The following is a 20,125-nucleotide window of genomic DNA, read 5'->3' on the forward strand; positions in this document are numbered from 1 at the left end:
AACTCTTTTTTACATAGTTCTATGAGAACTGGGCAATTTCTGTTGGTTAGATGGTTTGGGAGCGGTACACTCTACAAAGCACACCAATTGTCCAATGTTTTAGTCCGTTCTGTGAGCTTACTTTGGGGACTTGGGTAGCTGAAGCTTAGTTTAACAAAGAATTAATGGATCGGTCCTCAGACTACTCTTGGCATTTTTAGAAACCAAATCAAGTTGAAACGGTTTGCGTTACACTTATGAGCCCTGAAATCTTGGGCAAGACTCGGTGGCCTCAACTGTCACCTGGAGATAATTGTACCTACAAGCAGCAGAAAATGAGGTGTTTCTGTCCCACCTTCTTCAGTAAGACCTGCTACTCCTCTTTCATAGAGTCCCCCCACCCCCCCATCCCAATATACTTTGCTACCCCTGTTGGTTGTTAATCAATGACTGACTATACTCCTGGATGGAAGTCAAGCTCCCTTTCCTAGCCCACAGCCCAGAGTTGCCCTGTGGGGCAGATTTGGCCTGAGATGCTCCCTTGCTTAGCTCAACTCCCTATCCCTGGCCTGCTTCCCCCACTCCATACTGGTCTCTCCTAGAGCCACCTCAGGAACAAAACCCTTGTATATGAACCTCATTTCAGTATCTGCTTCTGGGGGACCTATGAATTCACATTTTACCCCCACAGAGTTTTGAAAAGATGAACAAAGACAATGTATCTAAAGCCCCTAGCACAGTGGTCGGCAAACTCATTAGTCAAGAGAGCCAAATATCAACAGTACAACGATTGAAATTTCTTTTGAGAGCCAAAATTTTTAAACTTAAACTATATAGGTAGGTACATTGTTATTAACTTAATTAGGGTACTCCTAAGGCTTAGGAAGAGCCACACTCAAGGGGCCCAAGAGCCGCATGTGGCTCGCGAACCGCAGTTTGCCGACCACGGCCCTAGCACAATGTCTGGCATGGAGGAAGCGCCACAGGAGTGTTTGCTATTGTTCTTATCTGAGGTTGGACCTGCAGAGCCAGGGAGAACCAAGAGAAATATAATACAGGGACTTCACACAAACATAAAGCCACAAACACACAAACTCTTGAGACATGTTGAGGGAACTGAATAATCCACATAATTGCTTCCATTCGCATCACTGGTGGCACCCTTGGCCTTAATTACAAGGGAATAAATGCTTCCGGCTGAGTTGTAATGCAAAGAGGCTGCTACTGTGTGCTCCCGTGAGACCCACCACAGGCATTCAATTGAGTTAATAAGTATGGATACCGGGAGACTTAAATGTTCCCTCTCTCATCTGCTTTAAAATATATATATATATATATACATATATGGAAACTCTTTGGTTCGTCCTTTAACCGGGTTTCATGGAGTAGTTCCAAGGTTGCTTGCTTAAAGGTGAGCAGCGGGAGTCTTAAGAACTTAATTTTAAGAAATTCTAACAGCAAAAAGTGCACTTTGTTCTTTGAGTTTCTTAAACCTGTATTCCCTATCCTTTCATAATAATTTGTCTTTTATGGATAAAATATACACAAATCACTGAGGGGGAAAAAAGGCACCTGCGACGACCTGGATGACCAGGTTCTCCTGTTTTTAAATGGTATACACAGAGCATATTATTAAGATTTCTATACAGTAGCGTTTCTATCACAGCTCAGAAAGAGAATTTACCGTTTCTTTATTATTCAGTTCAAATATAAGGGCAAAGAAACTTACAGGATTTCTTTTTTTTTTTTCAGGTTTTCATTTATCAGCTCCTGGAAAAAAAAAAAAGTGATATAGGCAAAATCCCTACATGATAAAACCCAAACCAAAGTAACAGTGGCTGGTGGGAACCTCTCAGTGAATTATTATGCTCCTAGGTCCTGAAAAAAAAATTATTCTTCTCCGGTTCTCTCATCTGACCCCACTATAGACGAGCTTTTGTCCACTTCACAGCACTTGTGCCATTAATGATCTCCTCCAGGACAAACGGGATGTTCTTTCTCCTACCCTTGTTCACTTTAATCTATGTGTTGCCTTTGTTCGACTCAACCTCTCTCTTCCTCCTCCTCCATAAGCCTTTCTTCTCCTAATTTTGTCTGATCCTTTAGTATTTCTTTTTCAATTGTATTATGTATTTTAAAAATAAAAATGAAAAACACAATTAGAGTTGGGGGGGGGGAAGCACTCAAATACGAACACTATTGTTTTATTGGATTTCCCCCCTCCCACCCAATTTTTTTTTCTTGCTGGTTTTTACATATTATAAATGGGACTCAGGATCCTTCTTTTTATATGAAATGTCTTGTTTTAATTATTCCACATGTTGCTCTATAATCTTCATAACCTCCATCCTTAATTCCTTTTAATAATCTCATCTTTCTTTTTTATTCTCTCCTCCTCAGTCTATTCTATTTCCCCGGGGAAATTCACTCCTTTCCCCTAACAAATACACTGAAGAGCTGGAAACTATATCTCACATTCTCCTCTTATGTTCAAGTGCCCTTTTGTTCTAATGACATGAATACTATTTTTTTAAAAACCAACAAAGCAAAATAAAATCCCGTGTCCCGCCAAAATATTTATACCAAAATACTACTTACTCTGGAAGTTAATCTGACAATTTAGATCAAAGATGTATTCTTCTGAAATGTCTAAAACATATCTTTCCTCGAAATAATTCCCAAGACTTTTTTTCAGAGTTCCTGTAAAAGTAATAGGTAGATACAGGCACTTAATTAGTAGTTTTCAACAAGACTGATACTAGATTAGCATTTTCTAAATCCTGCTCCAAGTAAGACAAGTGAAATACAAAGATGCTCATTTGAAATACAAGTGATATTCTATTTCAAAAAGGGAAAGATTCCCATGACCAAAAACCAAAATAGAATACAAGTTGGGAAACCTTAAATTTAAAAAATTTAAGAGATTTCTTTCATCTTTACTGTAAGAATTTCCAAAGCCTTGAATACATTAATCCCAGCACCTCGCAGAGTTGGCAGATGCTCAGTAAATAGGTGCTTAATACATGAATATGCCTTGTGAAGCTCCGGGAAATAGTACTACATGTAACATTCCCCCCAAAGAGAAGAATTTCTTTATTAAAGTTACTTAAACAACTATTTAAAAGATGTTTATTAGAACACTGTATAGACCAATTAAAAACTTCAAATGGTCCTGAACTGGGGGTTGGTTAAATGAATTATATTCTGGTGCAATAGAAGACCATGGAGCCATGAAAAATGATGATACAGGTCAATGTTTAAAGATGCAAAAAATGCCAATGACATGTGGGAAAAAGTAGATGATAAAAACAGCATGAAATTTTGTATGCTATCTATCTAAACAGATGTGTAGATATGTCACATAAAGTATATACAGGGTGGGGCAAAGGTAGATTTACAGTTGTGAGTATGTGAACCACAGTTTATTCTTGTATTATTATTTACTAATTACAGTATTATTTTCCACATGAGCAACCATAAACCTACTTTTGCCCCACCCTATATATTTGAAAAATGAAGAAGTTTAGGTAATTATCTTTGAATGGTGCAATTATATCTGATGTGATTTTCACTTTCTACTTTATTTTTTATTGTTTATATTAATGAATTATTCAACAATGTAAATAAAGATTTAATTTGACAAAGAAGCTCATTTCAATATTATAAGAGAAAAAACAGACATCAATAGTATCTAACAATAAAGAACTAAAACAGATTATAGTATATCATAAAATATCACAATATGAAGTCATCAAAATGATGTAGAAACACATTTAATTTAATGGAAAGAGATTTACAACATCCTTTTAAGTTGAAAAAGCAGGTTATAAAACAGCATGTATAATATAATTTTGTTGTAAAATAGTTATATGTTCATAATGGTATAGAAGGATCTATAACAAAAACTTTACACTGTCAATCACTGGGTTGACATGTGTTTTATAAAGTTCATCAAGTTCCTACATTGCTTATAGAACAATAAAATCAGCAGACTTATCAATTTTTTTCCATAGTTTGTTTCCTTAGCAATCTGGGTAACATAAATAAATCACTTATGATCAAAGAAAAAATAGGATTCAATAACAGTACATGAGTAAATGCTTGCTTAAAATGGTAATGCTAATAACACTAGCAAAGATGCCTAATTTCTTTTCCAAAAATAATGAAATTGTGGTAAAAACAGAAATGAATTTTTTAAATGCCTTTAAAGAAATAATAGCTTTAATTGCCTGAGGCCTTCTACTTCTTGATCCCTAAGTGGTGTGGACAAGCACCTCTGTTTACGACCAAGAACTAAAGAAATCAAGGTGTCTTGATTTTGAACATTTAGCATGAGGTTATTTAAAGACTCAACAATCTGCATTAAGAAATAATTCCAATTAGTCTCTGTAATGCCATTGTAATGCCATTCTTCGCATTCATGTGTCTAAATTTCAGAAAATAATTTAATTTATGTAAAAGACAGTGGGATCCACAGAGGAGTCACAATTTTTATTGTGCCTAGAACATTAAAAGGAGTACCACCTACAGCCTCCATCATTTAAAAAGAAACAGTATTCTAACCTTGAAAACGTCCTAATTTCAGATTTTTTTTTAAAAAATTCCCTTTAAGATTAGTCAGCTTAGCTTTCTATATATAAGTAGTATATTGTTCGTGTTTGTCTCGTTTTGCTGCCAACTGGTGAAACGGTAGCAGGCACCAGAGTCGCTGAGATCTAGTAAAGAGTTCAGTGTAAGAAAGCACCCCGAGACAAACAGCCACTATGTGTATTTAGTCAACTATTCAGAAAATGGTGAGAAAACAGTCCAAAGGATTTCAAAGTGAACTAGGTCTAGCATTATTCAGGGCGGGCAAAGGCAAGTTTTTTGGTTGAAGTCAGTTTAAATAATAAAACCGTAAAACTAAAATGACCTTAATGATATTTTTCCCCCGTTTCCCAAACCTCGGTCATTAATGTATTGTCCTCACACGTTTTGTCATGTTTGCATAACACCCCTGCTATTATTTATCGAACATCTTCCTGTTAGGTCTCTCTCCTAGGCAACGCTGTCTATGAATCAGAGCTTTGATGGGCTACTCACGTAATCATTACCCATATAATCATCCAGGCATCCAAAAAGACCTTGCATATTTGTCATCTAGTCTAACATTCATTTCATGGAGCCCAGTGTAACAAGTAATGTGTTCAATTACCTAATGTGTTCAGGATCTTACTTGAAGAGGATGACAAAGCAATTGGTGGATTTGAAAAACAATCGTAATGCAAATGTTCATGGCCTGACTGTCTGCTTAATTAACTTTAAGTATATAACTTCAAAGATGCTGAAGTCACCTGTCCTTTCTATTGCAATTTCACTTACAAATATTTTTTCTAATATGTTTTTACTGATTTTAGAGAGCCGAAGGGAAAGGGAGAGAAATGTCGATCAGTGCCTCGACTGCAAACCAGCAACCTCTTGGTGCACGGAAGGACATTCAACCAACTGAGCCACACTGACCAGGGCCTTTTTTTTTCAATTCTCATATGACTCAACACTCTCTGCCTTGTGTTATCCATTCATCAATATTTACTGAACACCTACCTTGCTTCAGGCATTGCCTGGAGCAAAACAGCCTAGCCACCTTGTCTTCATGAGGAATCTTACATTCCAGTACATTTTTTTAAAAATATGCTTTAATTGATTTGGGGGGAGAGGGATAGAAAGAAACATCATTGATTGCCTGACTCCTGCACACCCCCTACTGGGGATCAAGTCCGAAACCTGGGCATGTGCCCTGATGGGGAATTGAACCAGTGACCTCTTGGTTCATGGGTCAATGCTCAACCACTGAACCACACTGGCCAGGCCATTCTAGTACATTTTTATAGCTTTCTAAGTATATATCATGTTTCCTCTTCTAAATTCTAAATTCCTGGAGGACATAAAATGGGTCTAGTTTAACTTTGACTTCTCCTCCACAGCTTTGACCTGTGTGTACTTTTCAAAATAGTTGAAAATAATTGTTTAGGTCATGCCCTGGCTGGGTGCCTCTGTTGGTTGGAGCGTACTCCCATGCACAAAAAAAGATGGTAGGTTCGATTCCTGGTCAGGGCACATACCTAGGTTGTGGGTTTGATCTTTTTTTTCTCTCTCTAAAAATCAATAAAAACATATCGGGTGAGGATTTAAAAAGTAACTGTTTTGAGTCTTAAATTAGCTGTATTTAAAGATAACATCTTGCATAAATTCATTTGTTATCAAGCAAAGTAACAAATTTTCTGCCGGGAGCCGGTCCATCCTTGCTGTTTCAAGGGACATGGCATATATGGCATACGGTTCTTAATATGTTTGCTCACCTTCTTGGCGCTGTGTTTTAACCAAGGTCACCTCTCCGAGAAAGGTTGAATCCCCAGGTAGGGATTTTCCCCTGAAGTTAGGGAGGGAATAAAACCCCTCAACTAAGTGCCAGGCGGGTAATTAATCACTTTAACTATGAACAATCATGCTTAAGCTACATAATCTTTACTCCCTGGAATGGAGATAAGAAACGCTCTAACCTTTGTAATAGAGATTGATAGGATTGAATCAACTGGTATAAATACAGATGTAACAAGACAGCAGAAGACAGAACTCAGGAGACAGAATTCAGAAGACAGAACCTACACGGAACCTGGAGACAGAAGAACTTCGCTGGAGAGAACATGGCAATAGATCCTGGACTGAACCTGACTACAGAGATTGGCAGGAGAACCTGACTGGAACCTGGACACTGAACCTGACTGGAGAGCCTGGACAGAACCTGGCTGGAGAACCTAGCGAGGGAACATGGCTACAGAACCTCGCTGGAAATCCGAAGCAGACCCTCTCTGGAGATCGAGACCAGAACTTGGCTGGAGATCCTGGCTAGGCTGCTGATCAACTGAACGCTATCTCCGTGTCATTCCTTCTTCGCCGACTCCGTCCACACCTTTGGGGACCCCTGGACCCGCTGGGGCTGGACCCCGGCAATTTTCTTTACTAGCTTAAGAAAAGATATTCTATTTACCTTAAATTTTAACTATTTCCCAAAAATTTCAAACATTTCATGTTAAGAAAAAACAACTAAACCAAATATCCTTTTTTAAGTGTTGCGATAATAGCTTACAGTTAGGTGCTGACAGTTGACCATTTTTGGTTTTCACATGGCTTCTTCTTCAAGTCACAGCTATTGTCTCTTTCTCTCCTGTATGTTCTTTCTCTTTTAGAAAAGAAATAAACTATAGTGATATATTCAAACTTTATGTAAAGATTAAACCTATAAAACAGGTAGACTAAGGCTTTGCAGCTTTAAATATGATTTATTTTATTTATTTATGTATAATTACTTATATATTTATCTATTCTCTCTATATAAAAGGGGAATATGCTAAGTGTCCATCCGACTGGTAGCTATGATGCACACTGACCACCAGGGGGCAGACGTTCAACGCAGGAGCTGCTGAGCTGCAGTGAGTTGGCAGCGGTGGTTCTCGGGCGATGCACCCTGAAACCAGAGAGGAGGGAGCCTGATTCCTCGCAGGGTCGCACGATTCCACTTTCGGCCATGGGCTATGTTGTTGCTGGGGCACTGTTGGCCTCGAATCTGGTTTAGTGCACACTTGCATTTGTGTTCCACACCCTGTATGACAGCAACTTTGCAGAGTGCCCTCTCGCACTCCAGCACCTCTTGGGGGATTTTGGGAGAGCCGGTTTCAGCCCCATCCTCGCAGGCCAGGCCGAAGGACCCCACCTGCCATAGGGATCCCGCTTACTCAGCAGATGCCCTTTGAGCCGCGGTGCCATCCCAGCTACAGCTGGGGAGGGACCACAGGAGGTTGGCTCCAGGGCGTGTCCAGCCCATCTTGTCCAGTCCCGCCCCACCAGCTACCTTCTAATTAATTTCCTTTCAATGTGCACGAATTTGTGCACCAGGTCACTAGTTTATTTATAAACATACTTACTTATAAATATACTAGAGGCCCGGTGCACGGATTCATGGGGGGTCCCTTGGCCTGGCCTGTGGGGATCAGGCAAAAACCTGCTCTCTGACAACTCCCAAGGGGTCTCAGATTCCAAGAGGGTGGTTCTCGGGTGACGCACCCTGGAATCGGGCTCCCTCCTCTCTGGTTCCAGGTGCATCACCTGAGAACTGCAGTTGCCAAGTCACCGCAGCTCGGAAGCTCTTGCATTGAGCGTCTGCCCCCTGGTGATCAGTGCACATCATAGCTACTAGATGAATGGTAGCTTAGGCTTTTATATAGAGAGATTTCTTTATTTTAAAATATATTTTAATTGATCTTGGAGAGAGAGAAAAACATCTATGTGAGAAACATTGATTGGCTGCCTCCTGCACACCCTCTACTGGGGATTGAGCCTGTAACCTGGACATGTGCCCTGACACAGAATGGAGCCAGTGACTTTTTGTTGTGTGGGATGAGGCTCAAACAACTGAGCCATACTGGTCAGGGCCATCTCTTCTTTTTATGGAACTCTTCTGCTTTCACATAAAATCAGAGAGGATTTTAGAGGGAGCATAAAACACCAAAAATCTGGCTCCAGGCAAGTTGCCCAAAGCCATCAGCCTTTGGTAACAAAATCAAATTCTGTGTCCATCCCCTCCTTCCAGCTGTTAGATAAGCTGGCCTCCCCCAAAGAAGAAACTTAGCCTGTTCTCAACAAAATAGAAATATGCACAAGTTCTAAACTTTGTTACATTTTAATACCTCCTTTTGTGTGTGTGTGTGTGTGTGTGTGTGTGTGTGTGTGTGTTTTAAATGGGGAAAAAGGTAGTAAGACTTTACAGAGATTTAAAAAAACAACTTATAAGTCTAGATGAGAACCAAGAATGTCAGTACTAGGGCCTTGTGTTTTTGATGCCTTTTGATTCCACTTTTAGTATCTAGTTAGAACTATTATATTTCCTGTATGCTGAGGACAAACCCAGTTTAAGCTCTGCTTCTTAATCTCTGTCTCCCTTTTCCCCCTCTCAATACAAGAGGATATGGCTGGTAGTTTAAGAAATGATAAAAATGACTCTCAAATAGCTATGTATGTACTTTTCTCGGGCTTCAGTATTCCTCCCACTGATATAAATAGTTTCTCCTTCCATGGTAACTCTGTCTCTATAGGCAAATGCTGCAGTGCGGCGGAGAGGCTGGGTTAGGTCTGTAAATTATGCGTTAGGGATGCTCTTGCTGCTCTTCAGCTTGACGCAGAGGTTTCTTTATGTCCAAGTGAACACCTTTGCTCGCTACTGAGACAGCAGAGCAACACAGGACACTCGTCAGCATTGCAAGCCAACACCTATGATTCCGTGATCAGGAAAATAACAATAATATACCTCCCCCAAAAGACCAACAAGAAAGTCTAGGCCAGGGGTGGGCAAACTTTTTGACTCAAGGGCCACAATGGGCTCTTAAACTGGACTGGAGGGCCGGAACAAAAGCATGGATGGAGTGTTCGTGTGAACTAATATAAATTCAAAGTAAACATCATTACATAAAAGGGTACGGTCTTTTTTTTTTTTTTTTTTAGTTTTATTCATTTCAAATGGGCCGGATCCGGCCCGCGGGCCGTAGTTTGCCCACGGCTGGTCTAGGAGCTAGGTCAAACATTCCCAGTATAACATACCCTTAATATTAAAGTATCACCACACATCAAGACTTTATCAGTCCTTTCAGAACTTCAATCACTCAGAAAATGTTTCAGAATCTAACACAGAAATATCATTTCTTCGTGAGTCAATGCCACTGAATGGGCGGTAAGGGCAAGGGGTATAAAAGGAAACACAGAGCCCAGTGAGTGACCCTTGGCTATCTCAAAATATTACTGCTATTGCAGTCATTCCAAAGTGAGGCCATAAGGGTGGAGGGGCTTAGGAACGGAAATAAAGGGGGGTTAAATTGGAAACATAGAGGTGGAAGAAATAACAAGATCTTGTTTGAGGAATACTCACAGGATAAAAGGTGGGAGGAAATGAATTGGAGGGACTGGAAGGAGGTGATGTCAGCTGTCACCATATTTTCTCATGGCTCATAGTTCCCCTTCTTCTTCCTCTTCATGCACTTTGATCCCCAAGTCCTGTTAATGAAAAGTTCTCAAATCCATATCCCTCCTCTCCATCACCCGTCACTGCCCTTGTTCACGCCAGCCACATCCCTCCCCTGGACTACCTAGTGCATTAGATTCCATATTCCTCTCTCCCTGCACTCACCCTCCTGTAACTTATCCTACCTTCAGCCATGAAAAGTGACCTTTCTAAGGCAACAACCGGATCACATCTGCCAAATTCCTTCTCTGGCTCCACTGTGCCCTGACCCTATGCACACAGCCTTACAGGACCCTTTATCATGGTACCACTCCTGCTGCTCCGGCCTCACCTGAGATCCCCCACCTAGGGCTCCCGCTCAGGCCAAATAGGAAGGCGGGAAGGTGCAGTGGTCCAGGGCATGGACGCACAGCTACACAGCGGGTTTCGAGTCCACCCCACACCGTTCACCTGAATAAGTTACCCACCTATGATTTAGTGTCTTCATCTATCAAATGCTGTTAGGAGGATAAAGTGAGAATATAATTTAAAATGCATCTGATGGTGCTTATTAAGTAAAAGAAAAGTAATTCTCTGGATTGTCAAGTTCTCTCCTATCCCAGTGAGTTTACATCTTCAGGTTCCTAAACCCATTTAGGGGGGGCAAACTCTTTCTCAGGGTCAATCTTTAATCTTCCTTCTGGAAGGAGCTAAAATACCAGGTCGTCTGTGAAGCCTTTCTACCACACTTTGTTCGTTCCCCTAGTAAAACTTTTATGGTTATCATTTGTATTAGTTTCCTGTGGCTGCTGTGACAGATTACCGCAGGCTGGGTGGCTTAGAACAACAGAACTGTATTCACTCACGGAGCTGGAAGCTAGAAGTCTGAAATCAGTATCCCTGGGCTGGACTCACGTTGGCAGGGCCACACTGATTCCAGAGGCTCTTCAGGGAAAATCTGTTCCTTGTCTCTGGTGGTCCTTGCATTGCTGGGTTTGTAGCAACACTGCTCTAACCTTGCCTCTGTGACAACATTGCTGCCCCCTTGTCTGACTGTCCAATCTCTTATACAGACTCTTGTGCTTGCACTGAGGGCCCACCCTGATCATCCAGGACAGTCATGCCACCTCAAGGTCTTCAACTGAACACATCTAAGGTAACCATAGAAGGTAGCCTTTATGGGTTCCAGGGATTAGGAACCAATATCTTTAGATGCCATTATTCAGCCACTGCATAGCTCTTTGCATGTATATTGGTCTTCTCACCTTTGTCTGACAACGGTCTATCCCAGTGTAGACACATAATGCATAATCAATAACTGAAATGCACATAGAGGTATGCCAGTATAGGGTACCAGTCCACTGCCCATGTTCACCCGTATTCCATCTTAGCTAAGGCTTGATTTCCCTAGGCCCGAGCTATATCCTTCACGTGCCAAGTTGTGACTGGAAGGAGATTTCCCTGACAACTTAGATCAATTTCTAGGTTAGAAACATGAAGCGAAGGGGGTCCTCATCTTTGTGCCGCTTCCTGTGAGTTACAGTGAGGCGAAGCTATGGAAAACTCCATTCCTTCCAAACCCTGGGCAGAGAACGTGGAAGAGATGGAGGGGCCCCGGCAGCTGGAAGGTGACTTTCACGGAATGTGAGAATTCCGAGTGAGAGTGACAAGCATGAGTTGCATTAAGAGTGCTGTCATCGCAGTTTGCCCAGGCTGGGCTGTTGCCATTCCTTGACCATTCATTTTAAACAGTTTTCTTCGCAATTTAAGGGCCTACATTCGTGGCTGTTGCTTGACTATTTTCCCATCCCAAGTCACTCTGCGTTCAGCACAGGCCTGTTTCTGAAAGGAGACTGCTCCTTTCCCCTTGTCCTTAACTCAGTCACCTTCACCACAAGAACCAGTCTGCCTCAGCCACCACTTGCCTGGGAAGACAACTCAGTAGCTATGCTAATGTTTTTCTCAATGAGAGAAGAAAAAATTGCATACAATAGAAACGTAAACAATAGATTACTTTGCACAATTAATCCTTGCAACAGGTAACTTGCTTACTGTTTGTAACTGTGTGTTTACTTCCACGTCATCTTTTCTTCTTTGTACTGGTTAAAGCTCCCAGAAATCAGAGTTAAAAACTTACACAGCCTCAAAATTTATTCAAGGTTTGCCGATGTAGACATGTACTCAGAAACTTCTAGGGTTTGAGAAATTTCTTTCATGAACATATAATACCCATCTATCATAAAACACAATTGCCAAAATCAACTCAGTGTGTCGAGCTAGCATAAAATTTATCTAACATAGTAGTCTGGCACCTGTCAGAGGCTTTTCTGACTCCTGTAGCCTGTCCAGCTAGAGCTACTTACCCCCTAAAAATACCTGGAACAACTCTCTCCAGGTAGCTCTGCTCCAGTCATGTCTTTCATACCAATGGAACTTTTCACATGCTGTTCCCTCTGTTTGAATGCTTGTCCCTCCACCTCTTCTCTTGATTAAATTCTATTCATCCTTTGGATTTAGTCCAGGCATCCCTGTCTCCAAAAAGCTTCCCTAGACTAGGTTAGATCCCCCTAAGAGCTTGAGACCACTGACTGTTGATGTGATTATGTGATCAAAGTCTGCTTCCTCCACCAGAACGTACAGAGCTCTGCGAGGGCAGGGAATGAGCCAGCTTTTGTTACCATTCTATCACCAGCCCATCTCTCTGTTGCTGGAACACAGTAAGCATGTAATGAATATTTAACTGTTGAATGCACATGTGGTGGGCTCCCGTGCTAGCTCTGCCTGCCACTGGGTTATTTAGGCAACTCATTTCACTTCACAGGCCCTGACTTTCCTCATTAGTAAGAAAATGCCTCTTCTGGTCCCAACATTCTAGGATATTTATGGTTCCTGCCTTCAGCCTATAAGACTGATCAGGCTACAGCTAGAAAGTCGACACTAGCTGTTATCTGCTTGCCATATATCTCCCCACGCGGAAAAGAAACCTTATGCCGAACAAGAAATTGGAATTACCCTTGAACACCTTTGCTTCTTTCCCTGATGCCACTGCCTCCTTCTGGCTTTCTTCACCTCTCACTTAAAATACTGTAAATGCTCCTTTCACTGGTGGTCCTGTGTTCAGTCCTGTCCCTTCCAATCTATCTGCAAGACTGCCAGTAGAGCTGAGTCTACGACACTGATTATAGCACCCCTCAGCTTGGACACTTCCAGGGACTCCCACACCATGTGGGGGACAAAGCTTCCCCCATTTCTGCCTCATCAGCTGTCCTCGCCTTGAGCACTTACACTCCACTCAGAACCACTCAGGGGGCCCAACTCCACACTGTTCGTTGAGGTCCCTGTCTTTGCACGTAGTTCTCTCTGCCTGGAAAACTGTTCTCACCTCCTGTACTTGCAAAGTCCCATCCATCCTTTAGGCTCAGCTCAAACATCTCTTGAACGTGGCACCTTCCTCACGCCTCCGGCTGAGTGAGTCCCTCACTGCCTGAATTCCCACAGAACACTTTTTCCAAGCCGCCAGAACAACACGAAGTGGGCTGTGTTTGTTGGCACAGGGATAGCCACGGTAAGAGTGTGGGACTCAATTTCAGACGCACCTGAGGTTGAAACAAAATTCTGCAACTTTCTTGTGTGGTCTTGGAAATGATTCTGAATCTTAGTTGCCTAATTTTGGAAATGGGAGCTATAACCCCTAACTCACTGTTGAAACCACAGATTAAATGAAATATTGTGATTAGTGCACTTAGTACAATGCCTGGCCCATACTTCTTGGTAATGAATAGTAATTATTATTGGATTGTGAATGTGTTGAATGCAAAGAGCTACACTTTGTCCATCTTTCTATCTGGCACATAGTGGGTGCTCTCAGTGAACAGTTCTTAAAATGCACGAGTGAGATGGTATTTCTGATGTATTTTTCTTTACGGGAAGGCTGGAGGCGTATTTATTTTAGGAATTTAAGTCAAATAGAGTCAAAAAGTCCACTGATCTCATGGCATATTCCAAATCACATTTTGCTACACTAGTCTTGACCTTACACGGGTAACATAGTTTGAGAACAAACCTGAGTGTTATGTATTAGTGTTTTCTGCTAAACTCTCCACGCTGTTAGTCTTTACTGCACGCCAGTTTCGGCCTTTACATAATCCTGTGTGCACACAGGTGACATCCTTCTCAACCTAAAACACCCAACAGCACGCACGTGTACCGGACTAATGCTAATAAGCACTGCTCTATGTGCTTAGGGTGTTGTAACTCCTCTAGGCGACTCATAACCTAGCGTGCTTTTCTCAGATGACTGTTAAAACCACTGCAAACTCTAGCTGAGGGCTCTGGCCACAGCCTGGCACTGCCCCCAACAAGAGCCTTAAAGACCTCTGCTTGTTCAAGGACTGCAGTCTCCTCCGTGGGCCTGCGCACCCCCACCCCACCCCCCGCATTTCTCGCAGTGGCTCTCAACCTTCTGGACCTTTAAATACAGTTCCTCATGTTGTGACCCAGCCATAAAATTATTTTCGTTGCTACTTCATCACTGTCATGTTGCTACTGTTATGAATCGTCATGTAAATATCTGATATGCAGGATGGTCTTAGGCGACCCCTGTGAAAGGGTCCTTCGACCCGCCAAAGGGGTCGCGGCCCACAGGTTGAGAACCGCTGTTAGGCCTTGCGGCTAAACCCCCCTGGGGGGGCAGAGGGGAAACCACGTTCACACCCTACACTCAGAGCGACTCTAGACGAATTAAAGCCTCACACGGTTAGAAACCTTTCGCCCTCAGCACATCCAACTTTCCCACTGTGATTTCTCCCCCGTGTTCCCCGGGGGCTTCTGTAGGACATCAGAGCGCAAGGTGGGGAAACTTCTGTGCCCCCTTCCAATTACCAAGGGCGGGCGCTCCCAGGGGCCAGGCTGACTGCGCAGGGGAGGCCTCGGGCACCGGTCCCCGCAGGCAGGCGGCCATCCGCCCACGGGGCAGGGAACAGCGTCCCGCGCTCCGTGGAGACGCGGCGGAGGCGCAGACGTCTCCCGCCCTCCTTCCCGGAGCCGCCTTGCTTTGTCGCGGCCACACCGGAAGCGGCCCGACAGGGAGCGGGCGGCCGCCGAGGGTCCCGCGCTCTGGGCGGGGCCGCGGGACCGGTCCCCCTCCCTCCCGGGGCGCGCGCGAGGGCCGGGCGGGGCCGTCGTCCCTTCCGGGGAGCGGTGGCCGCCGCCGCCGCGTCCGCCGGGCGGCTCCCCACCCCGCCCCCCGCGGCTCGGGGTGACGCTTCTCCAATAACAGCTCGCGGGGAGCAGCTCGGGCTCGGCCGGCGCCGCGCAGCCCTCCCGCCGCCACCATGCGGGCTGAGGGGGACGGCCTGGAGCGCTTCTGCAGCCCGGGCAAGGGCCGGGGGCTGCGCGCCCTGCAGCCCTTCCAGGTGGGGGACCTGCTCTTCTCCTGCCCGGCCTACGCCTGCGTGCTCACGGTCAACGAGCGGGGCAACCACTGCGAGCACTGCTTCGCCAGGTAGGCGGCGCGGGCGGGCGGGCGGGCGGACGCCGGCGGGAGCGGGGGCGCGGGCGCCGGGCGGAGGCGCGGACCGCGGCGGGAGGAAGTGCGCGTGGCGCGCGGGGTCCTAGCGCCGGCCCCTCAGGTGGGGGGGCGGCGAAGGGGGGGCTCTAGGGGAGGTCCAGCGGCGGGCGGGTCGTTTTAACCCCACCGGGCCAGCCACGTGATGCAGGAAGCAGGAGCCAAGTTCCCGCTGCACGTTTTCAGAGTTGCCCACGTGGGAGATGCCAACCTGGGCGAGAGCAGGGGACTGCCCCCACCCGTGGGCGTGGCGCGCAGCCAGCCTGGTTCCACGCGAGGCCATGCGCTGCCCACCCTGGGCAGTGCAGCGGGGCCCCAGGCGCAGGCAGCCGTAGTCTGTCACCTTTAACTTGTGCTTCCTGCGGTGTGTGCTGTTCCCCCCGCAGCCCAGCCCTGCCTGCCGCAGACTTGCGATTTCCTCCAAGGAGCTTCATGATACTTAATATTCATGTACAGTACCTGGCCCCTCTTCTCTTTCGCGCGCTCTGCACTTGGTGTTTGGAGAGAAGCCACAGGGGCACTGACCACACACACCTGGGATTCCAGATGGGACGCATGGAGACCTGGCTCAGAACTGGGAAGACATGGCCACTGGGGGGGGGGGGGGGGGAGAGGTGGGGAATTACGCAAAATGTGTGGTTGAAAATGGCATTTAATTGTAGCATATCGTATGCATGCATATATGTCTATATTTGTATGTATGCACATATATCCACATACACCCACACATAATGATAGCCTCAAGCCTTATGATAGTTTCAGCCCCGAAAGGCACCAATACAGCACCCTCTCTCACCATTTTACAAGCAGGAAAACTAATGCCCACCCGTCTCTTCAGTTTTGCCCGTTTCCCACCGAGCAAGGTGCCCAGTACCATCAGCAAGGCTGGGAAGCATGGCGTTGGAGTGAAGTCTGTACCTGGCCTCCCACTGCTCTCTGAGAAACGGGGCCCTGCTGTACTTTCTTCCACCCTCAGTTTCCTCATCTTTGAAGCGGAGATTCTTGGGCTGGGTGGAGCCACCTGAGTTCCTGCAGGGACCTTTAGAGTACAGGTCTCAATTCCGGCATAGACCGAAGTACTCCATCTCCGAGGCCGGTGCACGTGATTCCACATTACGGGCACAGGAAAAGAAGGGACAGAAGCTAAATACTGTAGTAATCTTGGCCGGACTCCCCAACAGAGCCGTCTTCCGCTTGGGGGAACCTGGAAAGGAACTAGCTACAGAATCATGCGGTGGGCAGCGTAAGGGCTGTATGTGATGTGGCTCTTTGAATTGGTGAGCCAAGAGCTAAAGGGTCATGGCACCACTTTGCAACGTTTGAGTGAAGTGAGCATTGGGTTTTCCCAAAGTTAAAAAGGCTGCTGTGACTGGTCCCCTTGATCTTCTGAGCCTGACTGTGGCTCAGAGCCTGAAGCGGTGTGGGTGGCAGGAGAGGCAGGAGCAGAGCAGGATCACCTACCCCAGAAGGGGGGTCTCCCTCGCCACGTCAGGGATGCTGGTGGTCCATCGCGTGAGAGAAGACACGTAGTAGGTACTCAGCTGGTAGTTACCAGTCCTCCCCTCAAACGAATTAAGGATCATATATCTCTGGGTTGAGAAGGGAGAAGCAGGGCTTTTCTTTAGCTGTGAGTGTCCTAACTGTATCTGCTCCACACCCCCCCCCCCCCAACCTTAGAACACTGGTGCACAGTCAGGGTCAACTTTGCATATGTGACAACGTTCCCCCACCCCTCCCCCCATTTACTGAAGGACACTTGTCAGGCTCACTGATTGCTGCCTTAGGCCCCAAACCAGAGCTGTCACATGCATTAGGGTGGTTCTGCCGCACCTCCCCCACCTTTCTCTGTTGGTTTAGGAAGGTGAACTGTCAACACCCAGGGTTCACTTCCTCTCCTCTGAAGTCAGTTAAAATAACACACAAGAAATCACAATACTATGACGCTAGGATGACATTAGAAATACCTTCTTGCTCCACTCTCTGAGCTCTGTTCAATCTGATTAGTTCAGAGTTAGTAGATCATTCTCACAGATTTAGCACCCTTTCCTCCATCAACTGTGTGTGTATGACCCGGGACAAATCAGTCTGTCCAGTTGTCCTAGACCTAGAGGAACGCCTGGGTATCTCGTCTCCACAGTGCCTCCTGGGAGTAGGAACAGAATTCTCAAATATTGAAGCAAACAGGGCAAAACCCAGTCCTGCCCCCCCCCCCCCCCCGCCCTGATTCCCCACCTTAGGAAACTATTCCTTATCCTTTCTTGTGCTGGAAGTTTAATATAAACAATAGTGCTTAGATAAATGGGCCACTAGAGATTTTCCCTGTCATATTCATTGTATGAGGGTTTAACTTACTTTGAAGTAAAATAAGTGATTTCTTCAGGAATAATTATGTTCCATAAGTTGAAAAAAAAAATCCCACAAACCACGTTTCTTAGGTCACCACGGAATGGGATTCTTGCTGTCAGGATAGTTCAGACAAAGGAGCATGTCTGAGAGTTTTACATTTGTGTCACATTTTCTCAGTTTGGGTAGGTGACACTTGGGAAGATGTGTATCTTGCCTCAGCTGCTCGAAGGCAGCTTCTAAAAATATAAATGTCTTCTAATTGGGAGCTGTCCTTACCAGACCTCTTAGATACATTTTATGAACACACCCACTCACGTACAAACATAATTTCTGGCATTGGCCAACTTTTTGTGGCAGTTTTTTTTATTATTATTATATTTCAAACTTGGTATTTGACACATTTTAACACTTGACATTGTCTCCGAAAGGGAAAAAATGGAAAAATTCGCTGTGATCTAATGAGTGTTCATCTGAATATTCACTTTCTATGCGGGTCCTCAGGTGGGCAGACGTCCCCTTGTTGATCTTTTATTCTCTTGGCTCACGGGTCATTTAAGGGCAAGAATGTTGTCTTTTTATTCGTTTGTTCGGATTATGGGGGGCAAGTAGGAAGGCCCGCTGAACTTCCTTGGAATAGAGCTGTTGGAATCCAGTTTCAAGGAATTTATATTATGCCTGGCTCACTCAGTGGTGCTTTTAAGACTTAAAATGTTTACATGAGCAAAACATTCAGATGGAGAGGCCTTATTTCAGCAGTTACAAAGGCATACGGTCCCCCGATGTGTTCAGTAGCAATGTCCATCCCACTTTCCCCTTGTTTTACCAAACTGTCAGAATGATCTTAGCCGCTCTGCCCACAGACGAGGGGTTGTCTGCAGGGCTGCTGTGATTTTACTTATTCCCAGAACGTTTTCTGAGAATTGGAGTCTCCAAGGGGAGAAATGGCTTCGCGTGGTCTCAGATGACTTTGTTTTCTGAGTGAAAAATTGGACAATGGCTCTAATAGAGGATTCCACCTTCTTTCCACATGTCCACCCTCCCACCCCCCATGGGTAGTAAGATTAAAAAATACAGACAACAGATTTCCTCTAAGAAGTTACAGTAAAGAATACAAAATTCAGCCATCTGTACATCAGATGAGATATTGTGCTGTCACTTCCAACATTTCGGTATTTCAGGGTTTTCTTTTATTTAGAGACTGCCAAGGAGGGACTTTGGTTTGAATTCTGGCTTCATCCCTTCCTGGTGGTTTGTCTTTAGGTGAGTAATGTAACCTCTCTGAACTCCCAGATTCCTTTGTCTGTAAAATGTGCACATTAATTCCCACTCACCGCACTAAACCTGAGGTAGTGGAAATCGGGTGCTCAGCGCAGCCCTAACACATAGTAAGTGGTCAAAACTGGCCTGGTGTCTGGCTTGTCCTTGTTTGATGGGCTCTGCTGGCTAAATGTTAACTAGTGTGACCAAGCACTGTAATTTCAGGGAGGTGTGTGTTGTGTGTGTGTGTGTGTGTGTGTGTTTATTTTTTATGGTGTTGGGGTTGGAGTGGGGGATACTGAGAAGGAAATACTGGAAATGGCTGGCCAATGGAGTCATCATTCAGATGGCCCATCACCCAGGGCTAAAAGAAGCAGCTCTCAACCTCAGGCCCCCCCAGAATAGTTCAGTATTTTTCAAAACCTAATGGAAATGATATAATAAACCTACACAGGTAAAGCTTTTATTTTTATTTTCTTTTTTTTTCTTTATTGATTAAGGTATTACATATGTGTCCTTATCCCCCCATTGCTCCCCCCCACCCCCCGCTCATGCCCTCGCCCCCCCGGTGTCTGTGTCCATTGGTTAGGCTTATATGCTTGCATACAAGTCCTTTGGTTGCTCTCTCCCCTTTACCCTCCTCCTCCCCTACCTTCCCTCTGAGGTTTGACAGTCTGGTCGATGCTTCTCTGTCTCTGGATCTGTTTTTGTTCATCAGTTTATGTTGTTCATTATATTCCACAAATGAGTGAGATCATCTGATATTTATCTTTCTCTGACTGGCTTATTTCGCTTAACATAATGCTCTCCAGTTCCATCCATGCTGTTGCAAATAGTAAGAATTCCTTCTTTCTTACGCAGCGTAGTATTCCATTGTGTAGATGTACCACAGTTTTTTAATCCACTCATATGCTGATGGGCACTTAGGCTGTTTCCAAATCTTAGTTATT

General features: G+C 44.8%; 1 protein-coding gene and 1 long non-coding RNA gene across 2 annotated transcripts in view; one reads left to right on the top strand and one right to left on the bottom strand.

The window, feature by feature from the left end:
• Nucleotides 1-1,678: 1,678 nt before the first annotated feature.
• On the bottom strand, nucleotides 1,679-15,011 carry LOC132221069 (uncharacterized). The gene is made up of 5 exons (XR_009449908.1): nucleotides 14,888-15,011; nucleotides 9,935-10,059; nucleotides 7,106-7,198; nucleotides 2,578-2,679; nucleotides 1,679-1,749 (listed from the first exon to the last, which is right to left on the bottom strand). It is a non-coding gene; the product is annotated as an uncharacterized LOC132221069 (long non-coding RNA).
• Nucleotides 15,012-15,199: 188 nt separating this feature from the next.
• The window catches only part of SMYD2 (SET and MYND domain containing 2), a 52,543-nt gene continuing 47,617 nt past the window's right edge, over nucleotides 15,200-20,125 (top strand). The window contains exon 1 of the mRNA XM_059674996.1: nucleotides 15,200-15,509. Coding sequence (XP_059530979.1) covers nucleotides 15,340-15,509 — 170 coding nt within the window. The 5' untranslated portion in view covers nucleotides 15,200-15,339. The remainder of the gene's footprint in view (nucleotides 15,510-20,125) is intronic.

The sequence above is a fragment of the Myotis daubentonii genome, chromosome 18 (genome assembly GCF_963259705.1).
Source record: "Myotis daubentonii chromosome 18, mMyoDau2.1, whole genome shotgun sequence".
NCBI lineage: Eukaryota > Metazoa > Chordata > Mammalia > Chiroptera > Vespertilionidae > Myotis > Myotis daubentonii.